Below are 20812 nucleotides of genomic sequence, written 5' to 3'. Positions count from 1 at the left end.
GCTGGTGATGACACAGCTGGAGAAGATTCAGCTGGTGATGATTCAACTGGTGATGATTCTGCTGGTGATGATTCGGCTGGAGATGACACAGCTGGTGATGATTCAGCTGGAGAAGATTCAGCTGGAGAAGATTCTGCTGGTGATGATTCGGCTGGAGAAGATTCTGCTGTAAAACATTCAGTACCAGTTGGTTGAGTTGGAACATTACCACAAGCAGCTAATGGAGCAGTTAAGAAACTGCCATAATTACTCCATAAACACCAACCACACTCTAAACAACTGTCGATAAGAGCTTTAAAATTAGAGACACTGTCAGAGGGACACAAACAATTTTCGATATATGGACCAGTATCGGAGGAACCATCCTCAGCACAAGCCCTAGCAGCAATAATTAAGTTACCACAATAAGCATGGCAAGCATAAGAAGCTGCTGGATTTGCTAAAGCATTTGGAATAGCAACTGGTAATGGGTTTGCAACCGGAATAGCAGATACATATGAAGTAATTGTTAAAAGAGAAACTAATCCTAGTTTAAACATTTTTAACTAGAATTTGAAGAACTGAATATGATTTAGATGTTTTTTAGAAATTAACGAATGGAAGGGGTATTTAAGATTACGAATGACAACTTAATTAAAGTAATAAAGAGTTTTAAAAAAAATAACACATAAAATTGGGAAATAAGAACGATTTATATATCTGCTCATCCCAACTAGATTAAACGGAATTTCTACAAAATTATCTATTTAGAGTTACTTGAGATAGAAAAACTGAAAAATAATTCAAATCATATACAAACAATAACCAATTTGAAATTGGAAACATAATTTATTTACATTTATTTCATATAAGTTTTACAGGAAGCACAATCTATATGAAAAACAAATTATATACCAAGTTACACCCTATAGATGTTAATGATAATTTTCAAAATCCACAGTTTATATTTAAATTGCTATTTTATTTTGAAATTGAATTTCTTCTAACCAACTCATGTTGCAGAAGTGTTCATTTTATTGAAGCATCAAGGTAGCAAGTCTAGAAAATCAGTAAAATACCAGCCAAAAAAAGGGTAGTCTAAAAACATTCCATTAGTTTTTGATATCTCCTGAAATTTATTGTAGTGTTAAATAAAATTATCAATCGCTAGCAATTTTTTTGATTATTTCACGATTTTTTACCGATTTTTACATCTTTTTTCTATGGTATACCGAAAAGTGCTAAAACCTAAAATTTATTAAAAGGGCAAATCTTTTCATTTACATATTTCTTGTCTCACACACTAGTTTTATTAATCTGAGTTGAAATTTGCTAAAAACAGCAGAAAAAAACACCTTTTCACATACCCAGTTGTTTATGGCAAAGCCCTTCCATCTAATGAAACTGGTCAAAGCTCCAAGAATAGTGACCATTTAGAAATTCTATCACAAGCAATATCGCAAAAAAAATCATACTTAAATGTTTTCAACAAATTTTATTATTAAATGACAAACGAAAACTAATTTCCTTCAACTTTTAAACCAAGTTCAAAAGTTGCCACTGCCAAAGTTGTGGTTGAATCATTACTATTAAATAATTTGAGATTTCTATTGATTTTTGACATAAAACTCCACCATCATACCTGTAATTGTTCACCTGGCTTTTCTAATAGATAGGAACAACGGAAATTATGTTTTTAATAAAATAAATAGTAAATTTCAAGTAGATTCATTAAATGATGGGGTCAATAGTTTGAATAGTAGAACAATTTACCTGATTTGAAAAAATCGATCTCAAGTTTACACTTGGATGATAACGTTGAAAAACTTTCATCCACATCAAATATAGTTAAATAAAAAAAAGAGATTATTCATAGTAAAACAAAATTTAGATGTCAAATAATATCACTTAATATGATATAGTATTCAAATATTTAAGTTTGAAGTGTTTAGTTGAAAGATTTTACCAAAGATAAGTGCCACAATTTCTAAAATTAAAATAAAGTAAAAGCAAAATATAATGTTATAAGCGAAAAATTTTATATTCTAAAGGAAATAAAGCTATAAGGTTTGTAATGGCACAACAATACGCTAATATCTTTGGCAGTATTGAATATTGGTGAAAACAAAATTAATTGAGTCCAAAAATTTTTGAAGAAAAGAATCTGAAAAATCTATTATCAAATATATAAAATTTTCAATAATTTTATAGCATGGCCTAAAATCATAGTAAACCAAAAGCGTTGTTAAATACTTTTGAGTAGAACTAAAAATAAGCTAAAGAGTTGATATTTGAAAAATAAATTCATACCACCAAAACCCGAGCTTTAAAATTATCAATAAAATCAAATAAACATGATATTTGTTGCCAAAAAATAGGACAATAAAAACTGTATTTTTTCAGTTATTGTCTTACCACAGAAAATCACAAATTAAAAAAATACCTGAAAAATGCAGTTTTTGCATCCGTGCTGCTGGTTATGAAAAATACTGCAAATCTGCATGAAGTCGCAGTGGTATGCTTTGAGAGTTCCTCCAATCACAGGCGTTCTAGAAAGACAGAACTTAAAATTAGTTTAATTTTACATGCTTTGCAATCTTTTTGAATTTATTTGAGTAAAATTATTGTCCAAGAAATTCTCAAAACACTAGTTTCAAAACTTTACTATAGACTTGAAGCAGTGATAGAACAATAATAACAATACTAATCTTAATCTTAATTTTAATAAAAGCAGCGATAACAAGTTATCAGTTCGAATCTTAAGACTGAAAAGCAGTTATACAAAAAACATATATGACTTAACATTTTATATTTCTCTAAAAAACTTTCGTTATTCGTGTTACAAGATAATGAATCCATTCAGGATATTACTTTATCAACACTATTTAATTTCTGGGTGCAAAAATAATATAACTGTTAAAGTAAAGTACATTTCTAGCTAAACATATTTGAAACATCCAAATCGAAACAGAAACCGGATTCGAAAAATATCAAATTTATTGATTGTTTCAGAGTTTTGATTATTAAATTTAATATGTGATAAAATCAGCAGAACTAATAGCAAATTAAATTTAAGTTATTTGACCACTTTATATCTAATATGCAATATAAATGTCAGAATTTAACACTTTCTGGGTTCAAAAAATTGAAGATAATCGTACTCAAACCATAAAAAGATTCAGAAAATTGAAAGCATGCCAGATTCCATTAATTTAACAAATTGAAATTATATCAATTTTAATCAAGTTTGTTCAAGTTTTGAATAATAATAATGAAACTACTTAATCTCATACTTTTGATAAATTTTGTGATTTGATTAATCTTAATTTGCAAGATTGATTGATTAAAAAATACATTTAATAATTTGAATCTCTGTTTAAATTTGCAATAATTAATTTACTGTTCTAACAAAAGTTTTCTTCAAAGCAAAAATTTGAAAAGTCTAGGACAGCTAGATATGGATTATGATAAAATGACTGAGTTTATTAAAGATAATAATGATGGCTTTTCCCTGCCAAAAAAATTGTAATTGGGAACAATAAAATAGATGAAATAAGTAACTTTAATAAAGTTAATAAGTTTATTGATCTCAAAAAATAAAATTTTAGGTTTAATCACAGCGGCATAATAGATGAATTTGAATCTATAATAAAATAAATTTAATTTATAAAGAATAGATCTAATAAACTTGAGAAATCAAGAGGGCACTGTTCGAGAAATAATCCGTTAATTAAAATTAATAAATAATTGTTTTAAAATCTAACCATTTTATCTTTATTATTGAACAAACCAAAAAAATTGCTTCTTTAGATAACTCTTAAGATCTAATGCAGAAATTATTTTTTTTTAAGATCAAAAGTTCCGTTTTGAATTATAACAAATTAGACAATTTGGAAAAACTTGAGAATTTTATCGAAAAATCTGATTGAAATTTAATCAGAAAGAAATCAAATTGGAAATTTCAAAATCTTTGATAGGAACCAGATATCTGTAAACATACTGAGTTCAGCAAACGTGTTAAAGTACACGGATATAAATAAAATTAAATTATAATAGCACTTAAATTATATCAGCAATGTTTTGCTAGTTGTCATAATTTCATCTCAAATTACTACAACAGTTATTGTAATATTTTTCTTTTTTGAAGTATTTATATTGATTCAAATTGATGGCAACTTTTATTATTTAATATCATCTAAATAAAATAAAAGGCAGCTAATATTATTCAAGTATAATGAAATGAATTAAATCCACTTGACTTTAATCAAAGCTTGTTTATTCTTTAAATTTTAAATGCTTGATATTGTTTAAACTTTTTGTCTTTTTCTTGAACTAATAGCATCAAGGTCATTGGGATTTCTCTTGTAATTTTTATTTTGCAACTGAAGCAAATCCGTTGTGTCTGTAGTTATTTTACGTCTTGGATACTTGAAAGGCAATCCATCAAAAGCATTTGTGGATACATAAGGTGGCTCCAAAAAATATTGGTGAACTAATGCGTCATATGCAGCGATTCTTTCTGCTGGATCATATTCCAACAATGTTTGTAGAAGTGAAAATAAGTTACTATTTGATTGTCCAATATTGTGAAACCAAGTCAATAATTTATTTGAATAAGCCTTAAAATTTTGTAGATGTTGGTACTCGGGATATTTATCTAATGTTGGCCAATTTTTCACTGTTGGCTTTCCTAAAATCTCAATGATTTTGAACATTTGATTAGTTTGAAAAGGAATTGTTCTTCTATTTTCAATTTTAGCTTCTTCGCCTTTAAAAATCGGTCTCAAGGCTAATAGTTCTGCTAGTATACAACCCACTGCCCATAAATCAATTGCAGGCGTATAATGTCTACCACCTAGTAGCAATTCAGGAGCTCTATACCAAATGGTCACAACAACTTTATCACCAGTATAGAAATTTTGTAAAGGGTTATCGAATTTTCTGGCTAGACCTAAATCACCAATTTTAATTATACCATCATAGGTTACCATAATATTAGCGGGTTTTAAATCTCTATGAAAAATCCAATTTTGGTGTAAATAAGATACACCATTAAGAATTTGCCACATAATAGATTTAAAAGAAAATTCTGGAATTGGTTTTAAACCATTTTGAGAGTGGAAGTGAATAATTTGTAATAGATCATGTTCAGCGAATTCAAAGACAATATAAATACTTTTTTTTTCCAAAACAATTTCAACTAGTTGAATTATATTTTCATGTTTTAATTCTTTTGATAAGGCAATTTCTCTACAAGCAGATTGTGACAAACCTGTGTAATGTAAAATCTCACCATCTCTACTATCACCCTTAAATTTTTTAATAGCAAACAATAGCTTTTTAAGGTCATGATTATTTTTGTGGTTAGTATTAGAATTGGCATTGGAATTGGCATTGGAATTTATTGTAGTGGTTTTATTATTATTAAAAGAACCACTTCTATATTCTGCTTTATAAACTTTACCATATGTTCCAGATGCTATATAACCTAATATCTTATAAGTATCTAAAATTGTTTTTTTGGAGATCAATTTTCTGTTTTTATATGAGCCTAAAGTTAGAATACTATTTGAAGCCATTATAGTTGGTTGATTTCTTGTCGAGCTCTTTTTAATGTCGGTGATGGTTCTTTTGGCGGGTATTGAATGATTTAAATGATTTGAATGATTTGCATAGTTTGAATTATTATTGTTATTGTTATTAATAAGATTATTTTTTGTATTGGTTAAATTTAAAGTACTTTTGTTTGCATTTTTATTGATAATAGAAGAGTTTAATTTAATAGTATCAGATTGGTTAATTATAATTTTTTTATTGGGTATAATTTTATTTGAATCATTGTTATTTGAGATGTTTGAGATGTTTGGAATATTTTGAATATTTTGAATATTTTGTATAGTGGATATATTTTGAATGTTTTGAATATTGGAAATGTTTTGAATATTGGATAAATTTTGTAGGTTTTGTAAATTCTGTAAATTCTGTAAATTTTGTAGATTTTGCAAGTTTGATAAACTTTGTATATTTGGGATATTGGATAAATTTTGCAAATTTTGGATTGAATTAGAGGTTGATAAGGACTTTATATTGTTTATGTTTATGTTGTTTATATTGATTAGATTATTATCATTTGGTATTATGTTTTGTAGCTGTATATTATTTTGAAGAGAGTTTTGTTGTTGTGGCTGTTTAAATCTGGATAATTGCTGTTGTAGTTGTAAGAAATTAGCATTATTGGATTGATTATTCATCGGAGTTATGTTATTTATACTGTTTGAGTTATTTGGATTATTTAAATTTGATAAACTATTGTTATTGTTATTAGTGTTATTAGTGTTATTAGTGTTATTATCATCATTTAGCGGGTTATTCAGGCTATTGTGGGAAAAATTGGTGAAGTTGACAAAATTGTTGAAATTACTTAATAAGTTTATATCGTTTTTGCTATCATTGTTATCGTTAGTTTTGTTAGTGTTGTTAGTTTTGTTCGTGTTGTTTGTGTTGTTAGTGTTGTTTGTGTTGTTACTGATACTGTTGTTATTGTGATTATTGTTAGTAGAGGTATTAGAGTTTTTGTTTGATGTAAAACCACCAACAGAAGAATTTGAATACATAAAAACAGCCAGAAAAAGAAAGATGATAAGCCAACAGGCCAACTATGAAACTATTGTAGAGAAGAATAGAGATACAAAAGTAAAAGCAAAAATAAAGATAAAAATATAAGAAGAAGAAAACAAAGCAAAAACAGATCAAACAAAAAACCACCCACCAAATTCGTCACAAGCAGAAAAATCACCACGCCAGAAACAGAAGTCCGACAAAGCCCGCTCAGAGCCGGGCACGTTTCGGCAAACGCAGGCAAGGCCAGAGGAGCGGTGTGGCTTCCCAAAACGGAAGGCACTTTGCGACCACTGCTGTGGGTCTTGGAATATTTTTTTAGTGGGCGTAAATCGAGCCAAAAAGCTCGTGAGGACGAGTAAAATAGACAGAGAAAAGTGTATATAGCGAGGTGGGTCAGATCTTTTTTGGTTGGATAAGAAAGTAGTTCTTGAAAAGAGTCGAGGGCAACTTGATTAGAGAGGCCAAGTAGGGAGTTAGATACAAGGACAAAGCACATCTAAAGGGCACTAGAAGCTTGACGATGATATAGGCGTTGATACCGTCGATAATGAATTTAGATTTATTGATGAGGTTTAGATTTGCAACGTATTTGGATTCGGATAGTTTGTTAATGAACAACGTGCAGTTATCAATGAAGGAAGAAGGTAGCAATTGAAATAGCTGCAATATTTGGTTGTTTGTGGTGGAACTGATGGATGAAGTGATTACGAAATAGTCAAGGTTACTGAATAGATACCAGAAAGATATCAAGGGAACCAATGCAGTTAGTTCGTGGAGTATAAGAAAAGAGGTGATATAGGAGATTGGAGCGTTAATGAATTTAATCGAATACGGAAGTAAAGACTTGGGAACTCTTTTAAGTATTGGGTGGTTATGAATAACGGGATTTTTGTTTAGATCTTGAGATATGTTTCCATTTGATTTGAAATTTAATTTGGAGTGTAGTGTAGACTGTGCTTTGAGACTTGTATTTGAATAAGCTGAAAGATTTCGTAGAAGCACATTAATAACAGGTTTATGTACAGGAGTAGTGAAAGAATCAATAAGAGAATTTCTTTTGAGGATGGTTTGTCGTCGGAACAATTGTAAATTTGTGTTGAGAGGGAAATTCTTCAAGAAAGACATATTGATTGCTATGTGAATAAGAGCTGAACGTGAACGTGAATGTAAATAGATGTGAATTGAAAAAAAAATACAAGAGAAACAGCTTATTCAGATGGGTGACAAGAATGACTACTAATATAATAACGGTAAATAGACTTCAGACACAAATATTTATTTTGGAGACTGAAATGTTTTGCCTGTTTAAACCAGTTCCAGATCAACTTGATAAAACAGCAGATAATAACAATACAGGAAATTATATTGGTTTTCGACCAACTCTTCCAGAGCAAACACAAAAGTTGCTTTGGGAGCGGTTCGAACCACCGTCGTGCAAACACGGCCACCACTGTGGATACGCTGTGGAGCAGGCCCAATGCGGAAGCACATCCACGCACACGGTCTCCAGCACCGGCGGTTTTGCTCATCAAATCAGCGGCCGGCGCTGGTGAATTCCGAAGTTGTCCTATCGGGCTGGAAGTGTCTTCCCCACAAAAAATACCGCTTTGGGCCGCGCTGCAGCCGCCGTTGTTGAGTTTCCGGGACCCGGGCACGTCTGCCTGCAGGGACCACTATAGGAGTGTGCGCACGGCTGCATCCGCGATGCTGGAGAGAGTCGGTTCGGCACGCGTGCCAGCTTCTCGGAACTAAACCTGCGTGTGTCAATCCCGATCTCGCTGAGTAGCCTGCGCGCACTGGCGAACAGCACCCTCCAAAGAACGCCACGTCCAGTGTGCAACTCAGAGGGCCCGGTCCAGCCGTGCGCAGCCATATCGGACGTGACACGCTGTGCTCTGCGGTATATACGCTGAAAGATGCAGAGATGCGTCGGCCAATCACCGCTCCATAAAACTTTTCTCGCTTCCCCAGATTTTTTTCGTTTTGAGTTTTGGAGTCTTTTCTTTTTTATCAATCGAAAAACTCTTCCAACTCTAATTCTGGCCATTTCACTGCTACTCTCCTGAAAAAACAATTTTATCTCGAGCACTTTAAAAAAAAAAAATTATCTACTCAATTTTGCTATAAAACAATACAATTTTCTTTATCTTTTGATCTCTTGATCTTTTTTTATCTATCTCCCAATTATAACAAATATCTCTATATTTTTATATTCCCTATATTTCTCACACTTCTTTTTTCTCCCTCATATATTCCATATTCCTATATTCTTATATTCTAATAGTCCAATATCTCCATATTCTTATATTTTCTAATTGCAATCACACAAAATGTCTTTTACTGAAAAATTCACAAAATCGTTAGGATTACAATCCGACACCATAATCCGTCGTAATGCTGCTGTTCCTGTCTTGTATGAAGATGGTTTGAAAGAAAAAGGAACTGTCATCTCTTCCTCTGGTGCCTTGATGGCCTACTCTGGTGACAAAACCGGTAGATCTCCAAAGGACAAAAGAATTGTCGATGAAGAAACCTCTACTGACAATGTCTGGTGGGGTCCTGTCAATAAAAAAGTTTCTGAAAGAACCTGGAACATTTCTAAATCAAGAGCTGTTGATTACTTGAGAACAAGAGAAAAATTATTTGTTGTCGATGCCTACGCAGGTTGGGATCCAAAATACAGATTAAAAGTCAGAATTGTTTGCGCCAGAGCTTACCATGCTTTATTCATGAGAAATATGTTGATCAGACCAACTGAAGAAGAATTGAAGGACTTTGAACCTGACTTCGTTGTCTACAACGCTGGCCAATTCCCTGCCAACTCTTATACCGATGGTATGACCTCCTCCACCTCAGTTGAAATCAACTTCAAAACTATGGAAATGGTCATCTTGGGTACTGAATATGCCGGTGAAATGAAAAAGGGTATCTTTACTGTCATGTTCTACTTGATGCCAATCAAATACGATGTTTTGACTCTCCACTCCTCTGCCAACCAAGGTATCAAGAACAAAGATGTCACTTTATTCTTTGGTTTATCTGGTACCGGTAAAACCACTTTATCTGCTGACCCACACAGATTGTTGATCGGTGATGACGAACACTGCTGGTCCAACGATGGTGTCTTCAACATCGAAGGTGGTTGTTACGCCAAATGTCTCGGTTTAAGTGGTGAAAAAGAACCCGAAATCTTCGATGCCATTAGATTTGGTTCCATCTTGGAAAACGTTGTTTACGACTCAGAATCTAGAGTTGTTGATTACGAAAACGACGTTATCACTCAAAACACTAGATGTGCTTACCCAATTGAATTCATTCCAGGTGCTAAGATTCCTTGTTTAGCTCCTGAACACCCAAAGAACATTGTTCTCTTGACCTGTGATGCCAGAGGTTGTTTGCCTCCCATCTCCAAATTGACCAACGAGCAAGTTATGTACCACTTCATCTCTGGTTACACCTCAAAAATGGCTGGTACTGAACAAGGTGTTACTGAGCCTGAAGCCACTTTCTCCTCTTGCTTTGGTCAACCTTTCTTAGCTTTGCACCCAATGAAATACGCTAAGATGTTGTCTGAAAAAATGAAAGAACACAAAACTAATGCCTGGTTACTAAACACCGGTTGGGTTGGTGCATCTATCTCCAAAGGTGGTAAGAGATGTCCATTGAAACACACCAGAGCCATCTTGGATGCTATTCACGATGGTTCCTTAGCCAATGCTGAATACGAAACTTATCCAGTCTTTGGCTTGCAAGTTCCAAAGAGCTGTGGTGCTGTTCCAAAAGAATTGTTGAACCCATCAAAATTTACTGCCAACTCCAGTGATTATGTGTCTGAATTGAACTCCTTGGCTGGTTTATTCAACGAAAACTTCAAAATCTACTCTGCTGGCTGTACTCCTGAAGTTATTGCTGCTGGTCCAAAAGTTGCCTCTGTTGATTCACCTTCTCTCCCAGCAAAAATTGCTCCAAAATTCTTCAACTTGTTATAAGTTTAACTAGCTAATTCTCATAATCACAATCACAATTACAATAATCAATAATCGTCATTAGTTTTTTTAAATTATTTACAACATCCAAGTTTTTTTTGTTGTTTTCAAAGTTCTTACACTTTCTTTTTGTTCCTTGCTTATAGTATAATTTTTTCTTATCTTTATCTATGTTTATTTTTATTTTTATTTTATCTTATTATCTTATTTTATTTTTCTCATTTTCATCTTCAAGTTTCATTCGTGTGTCTGTTAATAAATATTCTATCAATTAGTACATCCAACTCATTTACAAGCACTTAGCAATAATTGTAGTTTCCTAGCCCTAGTGTACACTAAAAAAATGACATTCTAGTGTATAGTGTTTGCTACCTATGGTTCGCTGATAAGGATAAGGAAAACCAATAACGATATCCTATCTCAGATCACCATTTAAAAGTATATTTTCTGGACAAAAACGAAAAACAACTAGACTAAATTCAATTAACAATAAAACAAGAGAAAAAAAAATTATTTTCTCTTTTCTTGCTAAATAATAATTACTTTGCTAGCAAAATTGAACTGAAAAATTTCCCACATTCTCTTATCTTTTTCATTATTTTGCACTAAACCTCTGCTGGACTGCCCAATGATCTTTGCTCAAATTGCCAAATTACCAACTTGCGAATCCATAACTTTATTCTCATTTCAAAGATCTGTTTCAACAGCTTCAATAAAAAGCCAACCAAATTAGGTTCTCCAAAGGGCAGTCCAGCATAATATGTCGTTATTTTACCTACAGGTGAGGTTTGAGACTTTCATAAACCATCCTTCTTTTTGCGTATTTTCATTCGTTAACTATCTGATCTGGTGTTAAATGATGGGATGACGACGGAGATATAAGTGCCTTGGTTTCAATGAAAGCAGCAAAACCTCCTGCTGGTGAGCAGATATTTTCTCAAACGACTTAAAGTGTAAGACCTGACCTTCCACACTTGGTCGACCATCGTCAACTATCGTTTCTATCATTGCCACTACTGGCTTGAAGAGTGGTGGGTCTCAATAGGTTTGGGGATCTAAACAGCATCAGAACATGACTTTCTTAGACAATCACTGCAACTATTATTGACCTCCAACATTGCTTGTTTTCCAACTGCGATTTTCATAACAAGTATTTGGTTTTTTATGTTGCTGAAAATGGATATGAACATGCAGTTTCAACTCACTTTCATTAAAATCAAGAAATAAAATAAAGTAAATGTATAAGTATATGAGTAGACCAAAAAATAAATGTAAGTAGTAAAAAAAATTCGATTTAATAAATCTAAATAACTTTGCTAATTTCGCCGCAAGTACATCCACAAATGAAAAAAAACAAAAATAAAATGATAAAAATAATAAAAATAATAAAAATAATAACGGTTTATGAAAACAAAAACTATAATAGATAAATAAATAAAAAACTGATAAACAATTAAAAGTGAGTAAAAATAAATTGAAAAAGTAAATGATAAATGATTAATGCTGGTGAATAATGGTGAATAATAACTTAAATTTGACTATGCTTGCCCAATCTAATTCTAAGATGATTTGATTTTTTCAATTTTCAATTCAAAGTCAATGTCACTTAATTTTCTTTTTAAATTGAGTAATTTTAGATTTGTGCTTGTTTCTAAATCATTCTCTAGAACTTCAAGATCTAGTTTAAATTTTTTCAATTTTCTGCCTGATTCGTTTTCCAATTGCTTTCTATTACTTTTTTGGAGTTGTAATTGAAATTCAAGAGACTTGATGTATTCATTGTATTCATCAAGAGTCTTATAAGCTTTAATTTCAGGTTTTGTGAAGTTCAAATTTGATTTGTTATTTGTTTCTGTTTTGTGATTTTCGCTTTTTATATTTTCGGATTTATCTATCTTATAAAGAGTATGTCCTTTTTTTATATTTCTTTTTATATTATTGAGTTTTATATTTACCTTTTTAATTCTTTTTAATCTAGCGGTTTCTATGTTATTGCGAAGCCGTTTTGATTTCTCGCCTGATGAATATTTTGAATTTTGGTTTCTTGATATGTTTGAGGGGTTTCTTGCTATTGATTCATCAGAATTTTTAGAACTATCAGAATCTGAGATTTTCACTAATGCAGTTGAGTTTGTTGGCTCAATGGCACTTGATGATGAATTACCTTCTAAGAGACTTCTTCTCTTTGAGGCTCTTTCACGTCTCTCCTTTGCAGCTTTTCTTTTATTTCTCTCAATAGCTCTGAAATCTTCCAACACCTCCTTAATGTTTCTATTCGAGATTGATTTCTTGGACTTTGGAGTTCGATTTGATGATCTTAATTTAAATTTATTAGAATCGCGTTTTTCCCTATTGCTATCCCTATTGATAATGCTTTTGCCATTACTGCCATCGACCGTAGCAGCAGTGGGAGCAATAGCAGGAAACTTTGATTTAGACTTGTCCTTCAGTTTTTCTTTAGTTTTTGGCTTTTCCGGAGTTTTCTTAGCATCAATGCCCTTTTCTGACCCAACAAACTCATTAATCTTTAAATTAAAATATTCCCACGAATGAGATTCGTCGTAATTTATCGGTTGGTTAATCTTCCTCTTAGAAAAGGCCTGTATGCACCGATTATATATCATTTCTTCATCCTCAGAATCCGTCCACACATTATCAACATTTAAGCACTCAGAATTAATTGCAGATAAGTTATCTTTATTTTTATCTAAAAAATCCTGAAGTCTGCTTGACGCGTCATACACCTTGGAAATATAATTGTTATTTGTGACAGACCTCGTGCGACGATCAGCAGCAAAATTATTGCCATCGTTCTCATTAATATATTTCATATCCAATTTGAATTGGCACAACAATCCAGTGCCCTCAGCTAATTTCGCAGCAATTTGAAATTCTTCCACAAACGATTTCAAATCCTGTTGAAGCTCACCAAAAAAAATCAAAAGTTCTCGATCCACAAAAATGGTCTCATGAACAAAACTGTATAACTATGCAATATTGCATAATAAACGCAGCATTACATGATGCATGTTTTGCAAATCTATGCAGGCATGCATCTTTAAGTTTTTCCATCGAAGTCTACTACAAAATTTTTTTACTAAACGTCTTTTATTGCACTGCTAATAGCTATGGAGAAGGTGTTGCGCTCTTACTTTGGAGCTCGAAATAGGTTACTTGTTGTTCTGTTGTTGTTGATCGTTAATGAAGCGTGTCTCACGTTGGAGTTGAGCTGCACCGAGTTTCTGTTGCTGTTGTTTCCATTGTCGTTGGTCGTGTTGTTTTGGGTGTTGAACGCCGGCAGCGAATTGGTTCTTGTCAACTCATTGTTTCCAAGTCTAAAGTCTGTTATTTTCTTCAAAAATGTGTCGGCTACAGCGTCAACCGCCCCCCTTGGCTGCAATAGTGTTGGAAAGTCTTTTGCTTTTGATTTTAATCTAAACAACTTGATATTTGTTCCATTGTAGACGTTGATATTCGTGAGTGTTTTCTTTGCTATTTCAATATTTTCTGCATCTGGGTTTGTTGTAGTCCACTTGGCTAGTGACCAAATTCCATCTCCAAAACTGTTTCTATTGTTTCCATTCGCATTGGCTCTATTTCTATTTCTATTCTTATTCTTATTCTCATCTGCATCCAAGTTTGTGTTGTTATTTTTACCAAACCCACCAAACCCAAATCCCGAAAACGTATTTGAAATAGTCTCAGAGATATCTTTGTTGTTTAGCTTTATTGATAAATTAAAATCAATTCTATAGATTTGTCCCCAAAGTATACTTTCATACCAGCCTAGAGAAACATTTGACCATAAAAACTTTAGCTGAGGTAAATTTGTTGCAGGTAAGTACTCTGCACTGGCGATTTTTGATATTTTTTCTTCTATATCTGGTATTATTTCAATAGATTTAAGCAATGCGATTGATTCTCCAACTTTATAATCGTCAAAATTGTTTATATTTTTTCGAATCAATTCTATGAATTTTAGTATGATTTTCAATGAAGCCAATCCAGACCATGTTCTATATAATGGGGCATCTGCTGGCAACTTTCCCTTTGCTTTTGCAGACATTCCGCTTGGAGGTGCAGGTCTTAAAGCAGAATCTATTTCTTCTTCTTCTTTTTTAATTTCATTCAAGGGTTTAAATTCTTCGATGCTCTCCAAATGGTCGGTGCTATTGTTGTTGTTGTTGTTATTATTATCATCATTGTAATCATTGTTCACTATACTATCAAGACTGATAACGCTGGAATTCCTACTATTTGTCTTAAGACTATTACTATCTGAAAGTGAATGTATTGAATTGTGATCGTTGGTATTGTTGTTATTAGCAAGGCTGTTATTAGTATTGACTGACAAATTGCTGCCTGTTCTCGGTAGTCCCATTTTCAATATCTGGCTAATGCTTTCACTTGATTCTTGTTTTTTGGTTGCAGTATTCTTGATTTGCAAATAAATGCTGTTATAGATTCTAGCATTTTTGACAATGATGAAGATTAGAGTTCTTGATTGTTTTGGATATCTGCAAATAGCATTACAAATTGCTCTAACGATCAAAGCCAATAAATCTGGATTCATTGAGGAGGCCAGTAGAAATCTAGTTTGTGAGAGTTTTATTATGACTTGAGTTATTGATGTTGCGGCATTATCTGATAATCCGCCTCCTGGATTAATCGATGCTTTATTAATAGAGCTAATAATTAGATCATTATTCTCATTATTATTTTCATTTTCATTATTAATTTCATTATTATTAGTAGTAGTATCATTGGGAGGAGTATATCGCATTGGAATTGCAATGGGAATTAAATTATATAACCATTCGATATATGTTGGCATTAGGATATTTCTTGATAATTCTGGTTCATTGATTAATAGTTTAGAAATTTTAATGACGATCAAGTCTCTATAAGTTATGGGATTTGGACTTGGTTTAAAAGAGGAAGGCAATTGATTATAAAACAGCATGGTGATCGGATTTAGTAAGTTAAGACAGACGTCTTTATTTGAAGAGAGATAGAGTACTAGATAGCTTGTTAATCGAACGATATTTTTGTGTGATTCTGAGTTTTGAAAGGTTATTATATAGTATAGAAGGGTTATGATTAGTTCATTTGAAAAGTTTTTAAGAGTGACCAAACATTGTCTGAAATTTTTGTTGCATTGGAATAGTTCCCAAATTATCATTAGTATTTCAGTAGACCAAATTGGAGGATCGGATATATTTGAGTTTGTCGTTCTTTTTATGATTGCGAAGGCAGATAGTTCGTTATCTCTTGTGATTAGCATGGGCTGTTTTAAGAAGGTTAGTAGATGAGTTATTAGGAAGATCAATTCATTTTTTTTGTGTAGTTTGCTTAGGAAAAAGCGAACAATGTTGTGAGATTTGGGGTTGTAGGAGGGGTCGTAGATTCCCAATTGTTTTAGGAAAAGAGTGTCCTTTGGAATTGGATATACTAGCATAAGAGTGAATAGTTCAAAGGAGTAGGTTACCATTGAGTGCCTGAGTTCTAGCAAGGGAGAGCTTTGGTAGTGTAGGCCATTTGTGTTGTTGCTGTCCTTTAGTTTGCAGCTTCTGCAGATCAAGTTGATTAAAGAGCAAAGTAGAGTTAGGAGCTGTAATTTTGGGGTTGAAGTGACCAAGACAGTTAGGAATCTTGAGCCCTTTGAGACCAAGTTAACCGGAGAGATGTAGAGACATTGGGAGCATAGAGTGAGTAGTAATCGTAGCACGTCGAGTCTGTTTGCGTCGATTTCAGTTGAGGGATCTGAGTATTTTGAGTTGGCATTGCCAATGCCAGGTTCCCATATAGTGAAATCAACACCCTTTAGGTTTCTGTTGACAGTGTTGTCGGGAGGCGATATAGTAAAGTGTCTTGTGAATAGTAGTCTGACGCAAGCAAATACCAATTGAGCACCCAAGGGAAACTCGAATACTGGGCTGTCGATGTTCACATTTAAAGAAGTAGAGGAGTGTGTTGATTCCTGCTGAGATGATGGTGGTGATAGTGGTGATTGAGGCAGGGCCTGGATGTGGGAGAACAAAAGCGATGATTTTGGTATATTTGTAGGAGAAACATTGGGATTTGGGGACAAAGTACCAACAGTTGCTTCAGCAGAGGCCAGGGAAAGGTTTGGATCTTTGTCAAACTTGACACCCTTGGACCAGAACAAAAGAGTCTCGTAGTCGTTGAAGTCTGGGTTCTCAAAGAGAAAGGGAAGCAATCTGGTGAGTAGTCTGGTGCAGTTGAGAAGGTGGGAGGTTGGGGCAAGGGAGGGATGAGGAAACTGCTTCTTGCTGGACAAGCTGAGGAACTTGTAGCTGACGATTCTGATCAACCTGAGGAAGTTTGTGGTGTTCTTGGTGCAGATGAAATTGATGTCGTCGACAGTGAGCAAGTTGAAGATGTCGTCCACAGACTCAGGAGTCGTCCAGAACATCTGCCAGTAGGGGTCATCGGAGGCAATCTCATCTGCTGAGGCAAGATGGAAGACCCTGGTCTTGAAGCTGAGCTTTGATTCAGCAGCACCCATGGAAGCGTTGAGGAGGCAGCAGAGGAAGCAGAGGAAGCAGAGGAAGCACCAAGCACCAAGTAGGGGAAGAGCAGGCTTTGTGCTGCCGGAGGCGCTAGAGCGGATTTACACGTAGCACTGAGAGGCATTGATCATTGAGCTGCTGTTGTTAACCATTGGGCTACTGCTGCTGCTGCTGCTACTACTTCTGCTGTTTCTGCTGCTGCTGCTGCTGCTACTGCTGCTGCTGCTACTGCTCTGCTTCATATCCACCCATGTTGTCTGTCCCCAAAACACCCAAGGCCAGGACCTTGTCCACCAGCCAGTACTCTGACTTGGAGAAGAACAAAATGCAGCAGTCGTTGGCCAATTTGCAGCTGGTCTACAACGAGGTCGAAAGAGACTGGTCTGCTGCTACCCAGGAAGACTCTAATCCTTTGGAGTTGGCCCTTCCCTTGTTGGACACCACCTCTGTTGGTCTTGCCTCCAAATACCCACTTTTCACCAGCTTGTACGCCAAAATTGGCCTCTCCTTGCAAAATGCTGTCGACGAACACTTCCAGGCCTTCAACAGCTCAGTTGGCTCCTACTCTACTGTCCTCGAATACATCAACGACTCCCAGGAAACTGTCAAGGCAATAAAGGAAAACTTGAAGCAGTCCACTGCTGAAATCACTGACAAAAAGGACTACCTCAACGATCTCAATCTCAACTCCCAGAAATATGCAAACATGATAGAGATCTTGGACGTCATTGAGATATTGAAAAACATTCCTGAACAACTAGAAAACTACTTTGTGGAAAAGAACTTCTCAAAAGTAGAAAACCTACTATCCTACGCTGAACAACAGGCAAACTCATACAATCTATGGAATATCGAAGCTCTAGCTGGTATCAAATCCTATCTCGAATCCCAAAGAATCAGCCTATTTGACACAATAATGGAAGAGTTGTATGCCACAATTTACCTCAAATCCGCCAGCTACTCTTCCTCTTCCTCCTCAAATAACCAGTTCTTGTTATCAACAAACAATGGCTTTTCAACTTTAGAACAATACATTCACAACATCATAAACATTGACATCTCGGAAAGATCCTCAAATATCCACTCAAACCTAGAAATATTTCTAAAAGAATGGGAAAAATCTTCCAAATTAAACCACCTATCTCCTTCCTATTCCTACAAAAAGGACCAGCAAATGGACCCTTACAATTACATCAAATCGCTACTAGAAACACTAGCCAAATTGGATAAACTTCCCAAAGCTTTGGAAACTTTGACCCAAAGAAACCCATTTGAATTACACAAACTAGTCAATCACTCGGCTGAAGAAATCAGACTAAAACATCCCAAAAATCTTAAAGAAACTGCAAGCTTTAATAAATTGGACTTCAACCAAGTAGACTTTGGCTTGGGAATCGGCGATCTAGGTGTCATTGTGCTACAAGACTACTTTTGGAACGTTTTCACGAAATTCCTACTAGTCCTTCAGAGTCATAGAGTTGTCTACGAAATATCAAAACATATTTTAACCTCAAACTCAACTGCCTCTCTACTAAATTACGATTTCATCGATATTTGGAAAAACATGGAAAACGAATCAAGATCATTGATCTATTCCTACATCACCGACGACTCAGTCGTCTTTTCAAACAGCCACTTGAAAAACCCTAGCCACTCAGCATCAAAACAACCCTTCCAAAATAACCTGAATTTGTTAACTGAAAGAAAAAATAATAACACAACCCTATTCCATCTAAACGACTCAAAACTAAATGACTCAATCATAATCAAGGAATCGGAAGAATTGAAATCTGTTTTACAAGAAATCTTTCCGGGTTTTGTCATGTCAAATGAAAAAATCCAAGACAAACCTCTATACTTGGAAGATGAATCATACTCACTACAGGAAACACTTGTCCCTTCAAATGTTTTCAACATGAGAGTAATACTAGAATCCTTTTTAGTCTTTATTCAAGGCGCTAAAAACACCTTTCCTCTCGAATTGAAAAACGAATCAAACGACCCAATAGAATTCTTCAAAGAATTCATGTTAAAAACGTTTTTACCTCAATTAGATGACTCGTTTGAATATATGTATGAAAATACTGTTGAAATTGATTCATATGAATTAATCACTTCATCCTATGAAGAGAACACCTTCAAATCTCATTTAGATAACAATGATAGTAATATGAATCAAAACGATTTGGATAACGATATTAAATTTAATGGCATCAGTAATAGTAAAATATTTAAAAGTGCTGACGATTTTTATCATCTATTTACTAGAATTTGCAGAATTTTAAACACAAATTTGGAATATCGAAATGAATATGGCCAAATCATTTTGTTAATTCTAAACAAATTTTTAAACAAATATCAGAGATTATATGATGAATTAATAACTAAAGAAGAATTTACCACTGACAAAAAAATTAAAATGACAACGCAATGGATGAAGTTTCCTCAACTATCACACATCTCACTACAAATTCTTAAAAATGATGTCGATAAAAGCATGATAGCTGCTGAAATTGATATATTATTAGATAAACCCAATCTCATTTTTGAAAATATATCAAAATCCCAATTGTTACCAAAGAAGTCTTTTAATTTATTATCACAAATGTTAGGTAGTATATCATGGATATTAATGTGGTTACTGAAAATAAGAAAAGTTATTAGTAAAGAAGAAATTGAAAAGAAAAGAAATGAGAAAAATAACGAAGATGATCTAGTGGAATTGAGAAATAAATGGTTGATCTTAGAAGGCGGTGACACTAGAATTTCAGAGAAATATGAAGAATTATATCTCACATTGGAAGAAGGAGAATCAGCAGGTTTATTTGATAAAATAATTGAAGATTTCAAAATATTATCCAGGAATACACTATTAGGACTAAGATATGATATGAGATTAAGAACCATGTATCAACTCAATTTAGCTTTTAGAAATGATTATTGGACACCGGAATCTGATATGATTGAAGTCGTGAAAGATATTGAATTGTTAAATGAAATTATTGTTGATTATAATAACAAGTTGATAAATGTTTTAGGTTGTAAAGACCGAGATGGGATATTGGTTGGATTACCAGATTTCATCGATCGACTTGCAATATTAAATGGATCGATAATAAGCAAGATAAATTTGAACGGTATTAAGAAATTGAATTTAAATATAATGGCTATTCAACAAGTATTGAGAAACATACTTCATAAAGCAGAGGATGTGGATTTCAGTTATTCAATTGGTTATTATAGTCTATTTAGGAAGGGACAAAATAATTTGATACAAGAAATCAAAGAAAATAAGAATTTATTCAACATAAATGAAAATAAAGTGATGATAAGGTTGATGTACAGTGAAGAAAATAAGAAAGGAAAAAACAATTCAATCAACCAGAGATATGTTGGTGCATTGAGTTTGTTAGAGAAAGCATATAAATGATAGCCAGAAGGATATATAAAGACAATTTAATTCAATAAAGGTTTATTTGTATTTCAAACTTCCAGTTTAACTTTTTTTTTTTTTAAAAAAAATAACTGCTAGGAACACACCTTTGGGGGCTCTTGCACAGTGTTGTTTATTAGTCGGTATATAAAACTACAAAAACTGTTCCTGTTCCAGTTTAACTATTAATATTGTTTATAAAACAGTAAAATTATCAAGACAACTAATAGCTAAGCTTAAATATTTTACAAAAGAACTTT

The 20812-nt window shown here is 33.5% G+C and overlaps 6 protein-coding genes across 6 annotated transcripts; 2 read left to right on the top strand and 4 right to left on the bottom strand.

Annotated features, from left to right (window-relative positions):
- Nucleotides 1-173: 173 nt before the first annotated feature.
- ASCRUDRAFT_24970 (uncharacterized protein) lies at nt 174-428 on the bottom strand (the record flags this gene model as incomplete). The annotated part of the gene is made up of 1 exon (XM_020189879.1): nt 174-428. A coding segment is annotated over one exon (255 nt), but the record flags the coding sequence as incomplete, so codon positions are not given.
- Nucleotides 429-4286: 3858 nt separating this feature from the next.
- SSN3 (cyclin-dependent serine/threonine protein kinase SSN3) lies at nt 4287-5558 on the bottom strand (the record flags this gene model as incomplete). Its single annotated transcript, XM_020190267.1, has 1 exon — nt 4287-5558. One exon carries the CDS (start codon nt 5556-5558, stop codon nt 4287-4289), a length of 1272 nt encoding a protein of 423 aa, XP_020049028.1.
- A 1182-nt stretch (nt 5559-6740) lies between these two features.
- ASCRUDRAFT_74204 (uncharacterized protein) lies at nt 6741-7920 on the bottom strand. The gene has a single exon (XM_020192597.1). The coding sequence runs from the start codon at nt 7723-7725 to the stop codon at nt 6994-6996; it is 732 nt and encodes a 243-aa protein (XP_020049027.1). The 5' UTR covers nt 7726-7920; the 3' UTR covers nt 6741-6993.
- Nucleotides 7921-8736: 816 nt separating this feature from the next.
- ASCRUDRAFT_74202 (phosphoenolpyruvate carboxykinase (ATP)) lies at nt 8737-10846 on the top strand. Its single transcript, XM_020192596.1, has one exon. The coding sequence runs from the start codon at nt 8931-8933 to the stop codon at nt 10587-10589; it is 1659 nt and encodes a 552-aa protein (XP_020049026.1). The 5' UTR covers nt 8737-8930; the 3' UTR covers nt 10590-10846.
- Nucleotides 10847-12145: 1299 nt separating this feature from the next.
- Nucleotides 12146-17115, bottom strand: ECM30 (Ecm30p; the record flags this gene model as incomplete). Its single annotated transcript, XM_020191335.1, has 2 exons — nt 12146-13510; nt 13804-17115. 2 exons carry the CDS (start codon nt 17113-17115, stop codon nt 12146-12148), a joined length of 4677 nt encoding a protein of 1558 aa, XP_020049025.1.
- Nucleotides 17116-17399: 284 nt separating this feature from the next.
- Nucleotides 17400-20471, top strand: SEC8 (exocyst subunit SEC8; the record flags this gene model as incomplete). The annotated part of the gene is made up of 2 exons (XM_020189635.1): nt 17400-19192; nt 19286-20471. Coding segments are annotated over 2 exons (2979 nt in total), but the record flags the coding sequence as incomplete, so codon positions are not given.
- Nucleotides 20472-20812: the final 341 nt, after the last annotated feature.

The sequence above is a fragment of the Ascoidea rubescens genome (genome assembly GCF_001661345.1).
Source record: "Ascoidea rubescens DSM 1968 unplaced genomic scaffold ASCRUscaffold_2, whole genome shotgun sequence".
NCBI lineage: Eukaryota > Fungi > Ascomycota > Saccharomycetes > Ascoideales > Ascoideaceae > Ascoidea > Ascoidea rubescens.
The sequence above is the reverse complement of the archived record's forward strand: the minus strand, read 5'-3'. Positions and strand labels throughout refer to the sequence as shown.

What these genes read in the sequence shown, in the direction of transcription:
- ASCRUDRAFT_74204 (XM_020192597.1), bottom strand. Translation starts at nt 7,725, where the DNA reads ATGTCTTTCTTGAAGAATTTCCCTCTCAACACAAATTTACAATTGTTC.
- ASCRUDRAFT_74202 (XM_020192596.1), top strand. Translation starts at nt 8,931, where the DNA reads ATGTCTTTTACTGAAAAATTCACAAAATCGTTAGGATTACAATCCGAC.